This window comes from Perognathus longimembris, chromosome 8, assembly GCF_023159225.1.
Source record: "Perognathus longimembris pacificus isolate PPM17 chromosome 8, ASM2315922v1, whole genome shotgun sequence".
NCBI classification, from domain to species: Eukaryota; Metazoa; Chordata; class Mammalia; order Rodentia; family Heteromyidae; genus Perognathus; species Perognathus longimembris.
The window spans coordinates 53,606,853-53,623,053 of record NC_063168.1 but is presented as its reverse complement, the minus strand read 5'-3'; the positions used below and the strand labels follow the sequence as shown (position 1 = coordinate 53,623,053).

The 16,201-nt window shown below is 37.9% G+C and overlaps 2 protein-coding genes across 6 annotated transcripts in view; one reads left to right on the top strand and one right to left on the bottom strand.

Annotated features, from left to right (window-relative positions):
• The first annotated feature begins 38 nt into the window (after nucleotides 1-38).
• On the top strand, nucleotides 39-8,883 carry Ndufaf7 (NADH:ubiquinone oxidoreductase complex assembly factor 7). Of its 3 annotated transcripts, none has more exons than XM_048353116.1 (10): nucleotides 39-122; nucleotides 431-594; nucleotides 1,999-2,079; nucleotides 2,908-3,018; nucleotides 3,865-4,078; nucleotides 4,805-4,863; nucleotides 5,106-5,216; nucleotides 6,350-6,493; nucleotides 7,298-7,471; nucleotides 8,190-8,883. In XM_048353116.1, the coding sequence occupies exons 1-10, from the start codon at nucleotides 71-73 to the stop codon at nucleotides 8,406-8,408; spliced, it is 1,329 nt and encodes a 442-aa protein (XP_048209073.1). In that variant the 5' UTR covers nucleotides 39-70; the 3' UTR covers nucleotides 8,409-8,883. The 3 variants fall into 3 exon arrangements, with proteins under 3 accessions (XP_048209073.1, XP_048209074.1, XP_048209072.1); XM_048353117.1 differs by lacking the exon at nucleotides 39-122 and adding an exon at nucleotides 134-263; XM_048353115.1 differs by lacking the exon at nucleotides 39-122 and adding an exon at nucleotides 134-332.
• Nucleotides 8,884-13,748: 4,865 nt separating this feature from the next.
• The window catches only part of Prkd3 (protein kinase D3), a 70,094-nt gene continuing 67,641 nt past the window's right edge, over nucleotides 13,749-16,201 (bottom strand). For all 3 annotated transcript variants that reach the window (XM_048353111.1, XM_048353113.1, XM_048353112.1), the window contains exons 18-19: nucleotides 15,215-15,300; nucleotides 13,749-14,240 (exon numbers count right to left, since the gene is read on the bottom strand). In XM_048353111.1, coding sequence (XP_048209068.1) covers nucleotides 14,067-14,240; nucleotides 15,215-15,300 — 260 coding nt within the window. In that variant the 3' untranslated portion in view covers nucleotides 13,749-14,066. The remainder of the gene's footprint in view (nucleotides 14,241-15,214; nucleotides 15,301-16,201) is intronic.

The window sequence follows — 16,201 nt, the reverse complement described above, 5'->3', positions numbered from 1 at the left end:
CGTCATGACGGAAGTGGCATCTGGCCCCGCCCCCGGAGGCGGCGCCTGGGCCCTGGCGGAGTTCGACAGAATGGTCCCGTTGAATCCCGTCGCCGGGCCGCTGCGTCACGTCGCGCGCTCCCGTAAACATCTCCCCGCAGGTCCGCGGCTGACGTGGGAACTGCTGGGCTCGCTTCCTCAGTTTCCCGGGCTTCGCTTCCAGTCCGCGGGCACTCTAGGCTGGACATGGAGGCCAACCACAGCCAAGATGCGTCCGTGTGGCGGTGCGTCCGGTCCCTCAGGGGTGTGCGGGGCACCCCTGGGCGCCTTCTGGCGTGGAGGCGTAGTGCAGGGTTAGCGAAGCTTCCTTGAGAGTTCCCAGGATGTAAATTCGGATTTATAAGTGGAGCTGTTGCTTAACCTGTTTTTTTTTCCCCCCCCTCTCTACCAGTCTTTCCCTGTATTTGGAAAGGGCAATACTTCAGCTCCGGGAATGAACCGGCAGAAAACAACCGGGGGACGCCAATGTTTCGACATCTTATGTACAAAATAAAATCTACCGGTCCCATCACTGTGGCCGAGTACATGAAGGAGGTGTTGACCAACCCAGACAAGGTATGGATAGGGGAGCCTAAGATCAGACCCACTCTGGCAGATTTGTGGCAGGCGAGAGCTACAAAGGTTGTGTGCAGGGAATCATCCCTTAGAGACCTGTTGGACATGGTGGAGTGACTTGTGTCCAGTAGTTTATACTAAAGATAGGGACGTTGTGGCCAGTGATACAAGGTAGGTGGGTTTGACTAATAGAGGGACGGTAGAAAGGTGATGAGAAGTGGGTGGGTTTAGAAACTGATTTTTGACCTGTATAATCTGATGGTTTAGGTGTGGAATGGTGAAAGAAAAGGAAGGAAATGAGATTGGTTTCTAGGTTTTCAGCTTGAGCATTTGGGTGACTGGCAGTGCCTTCTGTTGAGATCATTGAAACAAGAGGGCCACATTTCCAGGAATACAGGGAAGAGTTGTACTTATACTTTTTTTTTTGGGGGGGGGATTACAGAAAAAGTGACAAAGGAGAAAAAAAGCGTGAAATAAAAAAAAACATTGGTTCCATTTCTTGGAGTTCATTTCAATAAACATTATTTTATACAATTATATGCAAGTAGCTATTGAGCCTTCCTGATCCTCTCCTAAGAATATCTTCCCCTAAGAATATCCTCCTTAAGTTTCACTGTGTGAATGTCTAGAATCCTGTATAATTTATCATGTCCAGTTTATCATATCATTTACCATCCATTGCATTTACTTGTAGATTTAGAGGCACATTCTAGTTACAACAAATGAGGTAAAACATGCAACCTATGTTTCTTTGGGTCTGGCTTACTTTGCATAATTAATTTTTTCCAAGTCTTTCCATTTCCTTAAGAGTGGCACAATATCATTATTCCTGATGGAAACATAGAATTCCATTGGAAGCACTGAATTTAGTTTTCAGTTGGAAGGCTGGAGGACAGCAATGGTGGCATTTGGACAGATTAAAAAAAAGCACAATTACCAGGGTGAAATAAAAAGGGAGAAAGATGTGAATTGATAATGGCCATGGCAACATGGACATACAGCACCAGTTAAAAGCAAACACCTTTCTGTTGAGATTTAAGACTCATATAGGAAAGTGCTGCTTTCACAGGTGCAGTTCTGATGAACACTCCTATGTAATTCACGCCAGGGGTAAGAACAACATTACCGGTGGCAGGGTTGGTCTGGAAAAAAGGGTAGGCAAGATTGTCCATGGTTGGACTGTGGGAACAGGGAGAGGCTAGAGGGAGGGCAGAGATGATGTTGCTCCTGCCTTTACAGTTGAGCCATTATTTTTTCCCCAGTTCTGCAAGAGGACCATTATTTTGTAAAATTGAGGGAATAGACTGTCTTTGTCTTGCTTACTTAGAGGAGAAAAAATTTGAATGATTATTGTAAAAGATTTATTTGAAAATTGACTTCATTTTATCTTTTTTTTCCACTCAGGGATATTATGTTCACCGTGACATGCTAGGAGAAAAAGGAGATTTCATCACTTCACCTGAAATAAGTCAGATTTTTGGAGAGGTAATAGCCAGTTTATACAACAGAAGAAAGTTATATTAGTATTTGAGAGCTGATCAAGTTTTATTGGTCTATAACAGTGTTTACTGGGGTTTTCCTTTGTAATTCATCAAAAGCCATTACTTTTAGAGGAATTAGCAAAATAATGAGGGGAAATATTAGCGAGGACATTTGAAAAGTTTATATTTCACTGTAGAAGAGGAAATGGGGAGATAGGAGGGAAAAAGAGAAGGAGCAAAGATAGAAGTAAAAGAGGAGAGCCAGATGAAACATGGGAATGGAAAGAGGGAGTGAGAAAAGGCAAAAAATAACATTGAATGGAATCAGGATGATCTGTAAAGCTTCCAGCCATGGTTTAACACACTAATGGTACAAATCTCCCTTATTTTCATGTAAGAAACAGAATTTTAGGAAGGGAAGGTGTGGCTCAATTGGGAAAGCTCCAGCCTTGAGCAAAAAGAGAAAACGAAAGCAGGAGGCCCTGAATTCAGTCCACAGACATAGACAGATACACGCACACACACAATAAAAAACAAAACCCAGAATTTCAGTTAATGTATTCCATGGGACCTTTTGTAGAGGAGACTGCTTTACAATTACTCTCCTAATATAATCTTGCAGTTTTATTTCCTATTATTAGACTTCCTACATAGTGTTCTGACACATTCCTAGTGAAATCACTACATGTGTATATAAGTATACATGCCAAATGAAACAGTTTTTTGCTATTTGCTTTTTGACAGAAAGTACTTATTTTGGTGGAGTTTTATATTTTATAATTTATATTTTATAATACTTAAGCATGTTTTTTTTTTTTTTTCCTTCTTACAGCTCATAGGGATATGGTTCATTAGTGAATGGATGTCCTCCGGAAAAAGTTCAGCTTTTCAGCTAGTAGAACTGGGCCCAGGTCGGGGAACACTCACAGGAGATATTTTGAGGGTAAGTAGTAAAATAATGTTTTTAAGTGTCATTATGTAGGTTAAACTTACTACTTCTTACTGAATTTGGATATTTCATGGTTTTTGTTTTGGCTTTTAGTCCTACCTCTTCCTTAGGAAAAACAAAATGTCATAATAATGTAATGCCTGTACGCTTAAAATATGGGGTGAGACTGTGAAAGCTAATATATGAGCTCTTGAAGACATTAATAGAAGAATATATTCATCTTCTGAGCAGGGCAAGTTTCTTTTCTTTTTGAGACAATGTCTTGTTGGCTTTGAACTTTCAGTCCTCCTGCTTCTGCTTCCCAATGCTAGGATTACAGACATGTGTCACCATGCTTGGTTCATGGTTATTTGTGTGTGTGTGCTGGTCCTAGGGCTTGAACTCAGGGCTGTTTTTAAAAACTATATAAGAAGCAGAAGCCAAAAAGGAAAAGATTAATTAATTTCAACTGAGAATTTTATTGTTCTTTATAAAAATAGGAGTTTTTGGTTTTCACTTTATAAAAATAGGAGTTTTTATTTTTTCACTATGGTGTGCTAATCCAGAGTGGGAAACATCTGTAACATATATTACCAACTAAAAGAAAATAGTAGTTAGAATATCTGAGTTCTTTAATCACATTAAGAAGTAACAGGTAGCTTAATAGAAAAATCAGTTAAAGATATGAGTGAATCCAAATGGTAGTCAGGAAAATGGAAATTAAAATCACAGGGACCCTCTCCAAAGTGGAAGAAAAAAACAACACCTAGGAAACCTGAAAATTATTGTGCTAAATGGGTTAGAAAACCTATAATCTACCTAACTCATTGTATTTTCCTATTATTTTCTTTCTGTATGTAGGTGTTCAGTCAGCTTGGATCTGTGCTGAAAAACTGTGACATTTCAGTACATCTGGTAGAGGTGAGTCAAAAATTAAGTGAGTTTCAGGCACTGACACTGACTGATGAGAAGATGCCATTAGAGAGAGATGTGGAATCCCTTGTATATATGAAAGGTGTAACCAAGTCTGGGATTCCAGTTTCCTGGTACCGCGATCTGAAGGACGTTCCGAAAGGTAATTTACTTTACATTGATTAATGAAATAATTTTAATTACAACGACTCATGGTAGTGATAGTTGACTATAATTATTTTTTAATTTGTATTTATATTTGAATTCAGAGCTTCTACTTGTTAGGCAGGCCACTCTACCACTTGAGCCATGCCTCCAGCCCTTTTTTCTTTCATTATTGTTATTATTATTACTATTATTTTTTTGTCAGTCCTGGGCTTGAATTCAGGGCCAGGACACTGTCCCTGAGCCTTTTTTTTTTTTTTTTTTTTGCTCAAGGCTGGCACTCTACCACTTGAGCCACAGCACTACTTGTGGCTTTTTCTGTGTATGTGGTACTGAGGAATCAAACCTAGGGCTTCATGTATGCTAGGCAAGCACTCTACCACTAAGCCACATTCCCTGCCTCCTTTTATTATTTTTTGAACAGGGTTTCTCCTGGTCTTTGATACTATGAAATTCAGATTCTCTTACAACAAATTTATCATTTCTTTTAGGCCAGGAGATGAATAGGTGTAGCTGATAGTTCAGGTATTTCAGCTCATTCATCATTATATGAAAAATGAGAACTATTCTTTTGCATATTCTTATAGTTTTTTATGAGGAAGGGGGTAGTTCTTGGGTAGTGATGCTTATGGAAGGTTCCGGTATTGAAGAAACAGAAATTCTTTTTATGTTCAAAATAACTGCATTAAAATACTGAATCTTTTTTTTTTTCCATTTTAAATAGGGTACAGCTTTTATCTTGCAAATGAATTTTTTGATGTCCTTCCTATACATAAATTTCAGGTATTGATTTTGTTTTCCATTTTTGGGGCAGATTCCATGTTGCTCATTTTCCTGTCTTCCACATCTGTTAGTGCTTCTTCCTTATAATGTTGATGTCTGTGCATACATAATATCCAGAGGGTATGACTACATTTTAATAATTTTACATAGCTCAGTGCTCTTAAATATTTATAGTGGGAGAGCACTATAGTTATTTTTGGTAATGGCAATTTTGAGAATTTGGAAAACTTTTATTTGTTTAGAAAACACCACATGGATGGAGAGAAGTATTCATTGATATTGATCCACAAGTTTCTGATAAACTGAGATTTGTCTTGGCACCTGGTGCCACTCCAGCAGAAGCCTTCATACAAGTAGGAATATTTCTTTTCTTGTAAATGTTTCTTATTGCTAACAGAATAGCCAAGTCTTACTTTATTCACTACTGTTACAGAGTTTCCTTTCCAAGAATGGGTAACATGTTAGAGTCTTTGTTAAGTACAGTGACAGTGAAAGTGTAGAAGACCCATCAAAAGAATGGGTTAAAATAATTTCTTGAGCCTGCCATCTTTTCTTTTTTGGTAGTATTGGAGTTGGAACTCTAGGCCTTGTGGTTGTTAGTTATCCCAAAGAATGACCCTAAGAGCCCATCTACCTTGAATTTTATGGTCCAAAAACACCTTGCAACTTTCCAGGAAAGTCTAGGCTTCTGAGAGTCTCTTTTTTATTCCTTTTTTTCTACTCCATGAAAAAAAACACCAAAAACACCCCAAAATAACTATTTTCTGGAGCTTAAGTAAGAATTTCTTAGGCAGGTCACTATCTCATTTTCAGTAGAGTAAGAGGAGGGAGAAGTTAATGAGTGTTTACATAATGAAGAATATCAAAATTTCAATAATGAAACTTCATACAAATTGAAGTTGGTAAGTTAATACTGTGAATTCACTTTTGTAGTAAGTAATTCTGTGGGCCCTTAGTCAACAGTTGAATATCTTGGGTAATGAGTCTCAGGGAAATTGACACTAGTTTGCAGGTTGATAGACAAAGGATGTATCACTGGGATATTTTTGATTCCCAACAGAAGGCAACATGATATACTTACTAGGAACTATTTCATTATAGTGGGTTCTTATCTTTGGACAGGATTTCTTGAGTGTCTGTTAGTGCTATTCATTATTCTAGGCATACAAATCCTATTCTAAGGCTTTCAGTCCACTGGGATATATTCGCATGAACTTTTATGTATTATATGAAAGTACTCTTATAGTAAATAAAATATTAGTTCACTTGGCCTTCCGGATGGTTGGTCATAAGCATTTTTACAAAAGATTACCAAGGAGTTCTGAATAAAAGGGATGGCATGGGACATATGAAGTGTAGTGAGCATGTGCTGATTGAGAAGGATTTGACTGATGGCTGAGGAATGCTCACTGTAGAAAAACATAAAAAACCTCAATGGAGACAGTTCTCTGGAATGATGTAATATGATTCTTTTATTCCTTACCAGTGTGGTGAAACAAGAGATCATGTTGAAGTATGTCCAGAGGCTGGGGTTATTATTCAGGAACTTTCTCAGCGCATTGCACTCACTGGAGGGGCTGCACTGATAGCTGATTATGGTCATGATGGAACAAAGACAGACACCTTCCGAGTATGTACAATTCAGGAACATGACATCAGAATTTCAAATCTGAAGCACACTGAAGATCTTTAACTTTGGTTTGCATAGTAGCTAACATTGAGTTACATATCTTAGAATTCATGTTGCTATATTATCATTAGCCCTATATCTCACTCATAGGCCTGAATTACCTAAGATTCTTTATGTAGCTCCTCATAAGCACCTGAGTAGTATAAATGGATTTCTTCTGATTTACTGCCCTTTCATTAATTTTAATCTTTGATTTAATCTAGCTACTGCCAATCAAACTGTATTTTAATGTTTTTTCTCTCGATTCCTTCATCTTTTCTAAGCATCCTTTCTGAATGCTCAATCTGTTAAAATATTCTTTAACTGAAATATATTTAGATGCTACACTATTTTCTAGCATCAGACCAGAGATTCTAACTTTAATATTATAAATATGAATAACTCAGAAGTTTGTTAAAAATGTTTCACCTCCAAAATTCAGATTGTTGACTATTAGTTTTATCTCCAGTATGCAGATTGTCCAGGTCTGGAGTCCTGTAACATATTCTCATGTGGTTTTGAGCGGGCATGGTAGACAGCTTAAGTGACAGGCAATGTCTTCATGCACTCCAGCTTTGCCCATTCTATTGGGTTTCCCATGTGTCATCTCATTTTGAGAAAGGATGCTACTGCCGTCTAAACCATAGATTGGCTGTATTTTTATTTGGAATGGCTACTATGTAAAAACGAGCTAATATGATTACATTTCCTTAATCTTGGAAATAATATACAAAAGGGCAAAAACCTCATTTCTTTATGTTCAAGGGGTTTTGTGGCCACAAGCTTCATGATGTGTTAACTGCCCCTGGAACAGCAGACCTAACAGCTGATGTGGATTTCAGTTATTTGCGCAGAATGGCACAAGGAAAAACAGCCTCGCTGGGGCCAATACAGCAACAAACATTTTTAAAAAATATGGGCATTGATGTCCGACTGAAGGTACTGGTTTATTTCACTATCATTAAGTGTCTTCATTTCATAGTATAGTAGTATTTCTGTTATGCTCATGGGTATGAATCTTAAAACTGTTCTACCAAGGGCAGGTACATCTTAAAGAGAAAAACATTTGGGAATATTTGTTAAAAATGGCCTTTTTTTTTTTTTTTTTTGCCAGTCTTGGGGCTTGGACTCAGGCATTACCATTGTGCCTGGCTTTTTTTTTTTTTTTCTCTCTCTCAAGGTTAGCACTCTACCACTTGAGCCACAGTGCCACTTCTGACTTTTTCTGTGTATGTGGTGCTGAGGAATCGAACCCAGGACTTCATACATACAAAGCAAGCACTCTACCACTAGGCCATATTTCCAGCCTGACCCTGGCTTCTTTTCACTCAAGGCTAGTATTCTACCTCTTGAGCCACAGCACCACTTCTGGCTTCTTCTGTTTATTTGTACTGAGGAATCAAACCCAGGGCTTCATGCATGCTAGGCAAGCATTCTATCACTAAGCCACATTCCAGCTGTAAAGACGGACTTTTAAAAAACAATTTAAAAAACGTTCAGGTTACAGTCAAGTATATTCTCAGTAAGCACCCTTAGGTAACTAATCACAAATACCATTTGAGCACTGCTTTAATGGAGCATTCAAGCCATTACTACTACTGCATATACCCAGGAATTTTCTTTTAGTTGCTTTTTTATTAAGACTTTTTCTTTACAGGTTCTTTTAGATAAAGCAGATGAGTCATCAGTGAAGCAGCAGTTACTTCACGGGTACAATATGTTAATGAATCCCAAGAAGATGGGAGAAAGATTTAACTTCTTTGCTTTGCTACCTCATCAGAGAGTTCAGGGTGGAGGTCATCAGATGGGCCCAAATCAGTCAAAACCCTCTGCATCACCACCTGTAGCTGGATTTGGCGAACTGACTTGGCGGTGACAGTTCTGGACTTCTCACCTCTCAGCCTACTCAAGAAATTATAGGGAACACACTTCATATACTGAAGATAACGTGACCAGCTCAAAGTATTTCACAACCAAGAAAAATACTCCCCCCCTTTTCCCACTGTATGGAAGCATGAACTCGTGGCAGTTGTGCTTCCTTAGCTTGCTGGCTCATGGCTGGCGTTCTTTTAGAGCCCCACCTCCAGCCAGACTTTAGCTGGCTAATTGAAGACTCTTCTGCCTAGGCTGGCTTTGAGCCATGATCCTCCAGGTCTCAAGTCTCTCGAGTAGGCTGGATTGATTACAGATATAAACCACTGGCACCCAGCAAAAATAGCCCATTTTATAAAGAATACAATCAAAATTGTAAAGTCTTAAAGGTTGTAATGAACTCTTGGTACAAATGTATATTTGACTTAGTGATTAAATTATTAAGAGACTGAGTTTCCTTTAATAAAACTAGAGCTGGTTTTGCCTTGTTAAGAAAAATACACAGGAACATTGAAGGGGTCATAGAAACTACAGTGACTATCCTAAGGGGACTTTAAACCCAGGACTTTGTGCTTGCTAGGTGCTCTTCCATGTGAACCATGCCTCTACCTTGATGGGACTGATTAATTCTGTATGTTACTTTAAAAGAAGTAAAGCAGTATTACTCTGACACAGAAATACAAGATTTACCAAGTGAAACTGATATAAAAGTTTCTACAGTTGCGATTCTATTTTTGTTGAAGCTACATGTATTTGTCATTTCATAGAAACTAATACATTAACAAACTTGGGATTTCTTTCAGATGGTACTGGGGTTTTGACTCAGGGCTCTGTGCTTGCTTGGCTTGTTTGCTCAGGGGAGCTCTACCTCTTAAGCCATGTATACCTCCAGTGGGTTATTTTGGAGATGCACTCTCATGGAACTTTCTGCCTTGACTGGCTTTGAAGCAAAAGCCTCTAAAAATCAGTTTCCTCTGTAGCTAAGATTATAGCCACTAGTACCTGCCTACTCTATTTTCTATTCTCAAATGCCAGTGGCTTATGCCTATAATCTTAGCTAGTAAGGAGGTAGGGATGTGAAGATTGTGGTTCAAAGCCAGCCCTGGCAGGAGTCTATGAAATATCTCCAATAACTATCAAAAGGCCAGAAGTGGAGCTGTGGCTCAAATGGTAGAATGCTAGACTTGAACACACAAAATGCCCAGGAGCAGCACACAGGCCCAGTTAAAGCCCTAGACCGGCATGCGCATGACTGACACACACAGGAAGACAACACCCAGGAAATAATCACTGTTAAATTTCCAAACCTGGAAGACAAAGGTGGGGGGAGAGACTTTTTTGGTGTTTCAATTTTTTTTTTTTTTTTTTTTTTTTTGCCATTCCTGGGGCTTGGACTCAGGGCCTGAGCACTGTCCCTGGCTTCTTCCCGCTCAAGGCTAGCACTCTGCCACCTGAGCCACAGCGCCCCTTCTGGCCGTTTTCCATATATGTGGTGCTGGGGAATCGAACCTAGAGCTTCATGTGTAGGAGGCAAGCGCTCTTGCCACTAGGCCATATTCCCAGCCCGGTGTTTCAATTTTTACCCTATGCTTCTGTTGATTTTGCAAGTAAAAATGAGAAAGATTAATAAAAAAAATCAGTTAACTAAAACAGTAAACCCGATATATATGTACATAAAAGTAAATATATGGAGGAATAACTTTCTGAAACTAGCTCATTTTCCTCTATTTTCACATAAATACCAAATTTTAAATTCTCTTGTTTTGCTTGGTTTACAGAACTTGTAATACTGGAAACACAGAGTTTCAGAGAAGTATTTATTAGCAATGCAAATATATAAGGGGAACTAAGGGAAAAAAGTACTAGCTATAACTTAAACTTATGGGTTAACTACACTGGAAGTTCACTGTCAAAGATGATAAACTTAGTTTTTATTTTTTCTTAACTGACAACAGTATTAACATCCTGTACCGACTAAGGTCTTAGTTTTTTACATGCTGCCTAGCCTGAGCTTCAGCCATTCATAGTTGCTATTTTTCCACTTTATTCTTACTTCCAAATTTTCTTTTTTCCCAGACTTGGTTGGGAGAATCTTTTTTTTTTTTTCCTTGGTGCTGGTAGTGGAGTTTAGGGCCTCATGCTCTTACTTGGCTTTTCCACCCAAGGCGAGTTACCACTTGAGCCACAGGTCCGTTTCCAGCTTTTTGCTGGTTAGTCTCTTGGACTTTTCTGGCCTGGCTGGCTTCAGACTGTCATCCCAGTCTCTGCCTCCACGAGTCACTAGTGTCCAGCTGAGGAGAACTATTATTTTGCCGGTTCTGGGTGCTGTCCCTGAGCTGCTTTTGCTCAAGGTTAGCACTCTACCCACTTGAGCCACAGGTCCACTTCCAGCCCTTTTGGTAATTTATTGGAGATCAGAGTCTCACAGACTTTTCAGCCTGGGCTGGCTTTGAACTGTGATCCCCGGGATCCCAGCCTCCAGTAGCTTGTGAGCCACTGATACCTGGCTTAGGAGAATTTTTGAAAGCTGAAAATGCCCACAAGTAGCCTTCCAATTAATCTCAACATTAGGCATTTAGCTTTTCTAAGTCTGCTAGTAGTTCCTGTAGTTGAATAATTGAAAATTTTAAAGTTAAAATTAAATACTTCCATAAAAAAATGAACCCTCCAGATAATTACTTGAAATGTAGTATACAATTATAGTTAAAAAATGGCAGGTACATAAAATCAGTTCTCATAAATATCACTTCTGTTTACAAATTAGTTCTGTTTACAAATATTCACTAGTTTACAAATACTATTTTCAAAATAATTCTATTACCAAGGTCTGCAAAAAAAAACACAAATAGAATTTTCTTTGGATAAATCTAAGATTTTCACATAAAAAAGTATGGTGATACAGAAATACATTTTATTACCAAGCTTCTTTGAGAGAGTATTTACAAAAAGTAGGATGTAACAAAAAATATAAAAAGATACTCAACAGTGTCATTAGAGACTATACAATATTAGGTGTCTGTTTCTAGAAACAGTTACCTCTTACACAACTTGACTTCAAGACAAAAGGTTATGCAGGTTATACAATATCTGGAGTAATTGCTCAACTCCAAATTATTTGACAGTGCCTTTACAAAACTTTAGAAAACTTCTTAGGCATGTAATAAAAACAGAGTGCAATTAACTTCATGGCTTATACAGTTGATTATATAAGTGTAGCTATTGGATATCATTTCCAGTTAGTCTTCACCTTAGACAGTAAAGCCACAGTAGGTTGCCTAGTAACAAAATATTATTCCATCTTGCCCATATTGATATAATTGACTTATTTTGGAGAAATGTAGGGAAGTCTTCCTCTATCAGAGAATGTAGCAATGTCTACAGGAGAACAAATTACAGAAGTATGTGGAATGTCTACTGGAGATTTGTATACATATAGCATAATGAGGAGAGTAAGTGGCTTTGGTAGCGTACTGCCTGGATGTTTTAATTGTATCAACTTTGGCAGCTAACCTAGCACTTCAATCCTTATCAGTAAGAAGGGATTCATAATGTCCTCACCAGGTAGCTATTCTGAACTGAAAACTAAAGCATATAAAACTTAGAACACAGAAATGCTGCATAATGCTTATCATCATTTTCACTCCTAGATTCTTTTTTTTTTTTTTTTTTTTGCCAGTCCTGGGGCTTGGACTCAGGGCCTGAGCACTGTCCCTGGCTTCTCTTTTGCTCAAAGCTAGCACTCTGCCACTTGAGCCACAGCACCACTTCTGGCCATTTTCTATATATGTGGTACTGGGGAATCGAACCCAGGGCTTCATGTATACGAGTCAAGAACTCTTGCCACTCAGCCATATTCCCAGCCCCTCGGTCCTAGATTCTAAAGGGGTTTCAGAGTGTTTGTATATAATTTTCCTTTGCTACCTCAAACTTAATAGGCAACAATAACATTACACTTTTCACATTACTGAATTACACTAATTCCTATCTGATCTTCTGAATCACTGTGAGGAAGATACAGGTCAAAAATTATGATCTTCATTTTATAGAATGAGGAACAAGAGACAAACCATATATGTCCAGGCTACCAAAGCTAATATATTGAAGCCAACACTTAATTTCCAAATTTCTTGCTTTAAGAATGGAAAAAAAAAACCAAACCAAACTAAAACAATCAGGCTTGTGGTAATAATTGCTGAATAAAAGAACAAAGCCACTATAATTCCTATGGATGGTCTCAGATGTTAATTTTTCTTCGATTCAGACAGTGTCTAGTCTGAAAACCTGTGAACACCACAGAGCTCAAAAAGTTTTGGATTTCAGAGGCTATGAGATTTCAGATTTGCAGATTGGGATGCCCAACGAGTGACCTCTATACAAATTTCAAAATCTCAGCTTGGAAATCTGAATTAACATTTCTGATGAGAGACATTCCACCCGTGTCAAGAATTATCGTGGAAACATCTGCCTCCTGGAGCTGAAATGTAAAAATGTCCTTACTCCTTTCACTTCTCTGCTGTTAATATAGTCCCCACTTCTGTAAACTGAGGGTTTTATAACTGCTTAAGATAAAATGGTGGTTTAAAGACACTCCAGACATTAGCAAAGCCCTCCAATAGCTTATGGGACAAAGACATTTCTTTCGATAGATATAGTGATGGTAGCATTAACTGATTATACCATATGCTCCTTTTAGTACATATTTAATCTTCAACTTCAAATTATTTAACCCTGGATAGAGATGGGTTACACAATTAAAATTTAGATCTGCACCCAATGAATCTTGGATACCACGGCATCATGATGCTGTCAGTTGGGAACATTCATGTGCCAGTTAGGAACAGGCACACCTAACCACTCAGCATTTACCCCAGCTATTTTTTTTTAAACCATCTATTGTCTAAATTATCTTAATGGTTACTGAAACCTACAGAAAGTGGCCATTTTTATGCTGTAGAGATCAAAAGGTTAAGAATGGCTGTTTCAGAATCTTGAATGACCTAAAAAGGAAAGGCAAAACCATTCAGTGATCCTTTCAATCCCTTGGGGGATGATTGGACAAATGTTTAAAGTCCTAGTATTGTAATAACATATTGGTAGCCTCAGTTATTGCTTAAATGCAAACCTGTTTAGTAATCAGTCATAAGTCTTATATAATTTGGTTAAGCTATCCAAAAACTGGAAAATGACAGACTTAAAAATAAAAATAAGACCAAGACCAGGCAGGAAAGTCTGTGAGACTGACCTCCAATAGAAGCCAGAAATGGAGCTGTGCCTCAATTGGTAGAGCATCAGCCTTAAGCAAAAAGAAGCTCAGAGACAGTGCATAGGCTCTGAGTTTAAGCCCCAGGACTGGCAAAAAACAAAAATGTAATACCAAGAACGGGAAGGTAAAGTGAATTACTGTAAAGTGAAGGTATAAGAAAAAAATACAAAACCAGTTTATTGCTTATGCTGTAAAAATTTATAAAAATTCCAATTTTGAGTTCATTATACATGCAATTTCCTTTCTGTACCTACTCATAAACTACAGTATCGGTGTCACCAATTCCCCTATCTTCTCACGGCTTTGCATCCTGAGAATGAAAACCTATAGGACGACAGTTAATGCAGCAAAACAGTACATAAAATGAAATCCTTATGAAAGCTAGCTCAGTGATAAAAGCTAAGGATCTTCTTCCATATCATCTGGATTGGGTGCCATAATGAAATGCTTGGGGTACGCAAGGTTATGTGTGTATGCATGGATTTCCCAGCGAGCATCATCACTTTCGTGTGTAATGTAACGTTCTCCGATACGAGTTTCAAATTCTCTAAGGTCAAGCCATGTCTGATAATCCTAGGAAGAAAAAAAAAGATTATCAATTATTAAATGAAATATTGACACCTTATCAAACCATTTAAAAATTCTGACTGTAGTACCACTCATGTAATTGACACCTATACTCAAATTCTTGTTATACAAATTCTAATGTAATATTTGAAATTATGCTAACTCCCCCCTCCAAATCAAGTCTCTAATAAGGTAAAGTAACTAGTTTCTAAAGTTAAAAAAAATTCCCTCAGGCTCCTGAGATAGCTATCACTAAAATATTTTGATCTACATTGATAAAGGCATATGCCTTACTCCTCAAAAAAGGGGAAAGTGCTTAGATGGGTTAATTTAGTAACTGATGAGTCTATAACTATATTTTGGAGTTAATTTAACCTCATTCCCTTTAAAGTAGTTTTAAAGCTTCTTTCCTTGAAGCTTCAAGGTTCTTCTTTTTGACAAACTACATAAGCACTTTTGTTTTGTTTTTTTGCCAGTCGTGGAGCTTGAACAGGGCCTGAGCACTGTCCCTGGCTTCTTTTTGCTCAAGGCTAGCACTTGATCACTTTGAATCACAGCATCACTTCCAGTTTTCTGGTGGTTAATTAGAGATAAAGAATCTCATGGACTTTCTCACCCGGGCTGGCTTCAAACTGCAATCCTGATCTCTGCGTCAAACATTTTAAATGGCTTTCTTTTTGGTCTCTGATGCAGAAATAAACCTTTTAGTTGACATTTAAACAAAATATACTGAACAAAATAGTATGTCATGGTAATCATTAAAAAAAGGTCAAAAACATAAATCCCTATAAAATAAATCACTGTTTTCAGTTCATGGGAGCTTACAAGTAAGTTAACCACTGAAGAACACTTCGATTATTCTAAGAAATGTACAGATCTGTTGATCTTGAAGTGGTTTCATTAGGTAAGAAACAACACAGCTACTCAAATGAGGACTACCAGAGAGATCAGAGAGATAAATACATTAACAAAAAAATTACCTGTAGCCAGGGATGACTAAGAGATTTGTCAACACTGTAACGTTTTCTCATCTTCACTTGTAGCAGGTTGTTTATCAAGTCAATCGCTGAAGGAAAAGACAAATTCCATACAAAAATTTAAGTGTATTTCTTAGCCGTATGACAGGGTCAGTAACTCAACTGTAACTATACTGTTTCTTAGTCTTCAAATGTATATATAATGAAACTTGAGAAGGTGAAATTGTCTTAATATGTGTAAAAGGCTCAGCACATAACAGTGCTTAGCACATAAGTGATAAGTATTATTTCAAGATTATTTTTTTTCCCTCCCCTCTTTCAATGATACCACATTGCTCTCTCTTTCCTGGCTTGGTCTGGAGAAGCAATTAAAGCCTGCCTCTCCTGGTATAACATGAAGCAACAATTATTAGCAGAAGTCTAAACTCAAGAAGTTTTAGTGAGTAGGTTCAGGGTGCTTTGGTACTTATGATATGGTGAGATCTTAGAATATGTATTTTAACTATTTTGAAAAAGGGATTCACTGCCCAAACCAAGGCAATACAATATTTTAGACTAGTGCCTACTCAACAGTATATTTAAAATGCTGTTATGAAAAATTGTCTTCCAAATACTTAACATTGTTATTATCTTTTGTTCCTTAAACTATGATTCAATATGTACATAATTACCAATGTTTATTTAAAATTTACATTCCAACTGGTGAATGAGAACCTCTGGGATTCTGACCATGGACTTTTCTTCCAACAAACTGATCAAATGATTCTGTTATAAGGGGTCTATAGACCATACTGACTCTGGAGCTCTGAAATGCTTCATTAAGAACAAAAGAAGAAAAAAAAGCTGCTTGGCTGTGTGCCAAGCATGGTCTCAGGATCATGGTTCAAAGACAGCCCGGACAGGAAAGTCTGTGAGACTCTTATCTCCAATAAACTACCAAAAAAGCCAGAAGTGGAGTTGTGGCTCAGATGGTAGAAGCGCTAGCTCTGA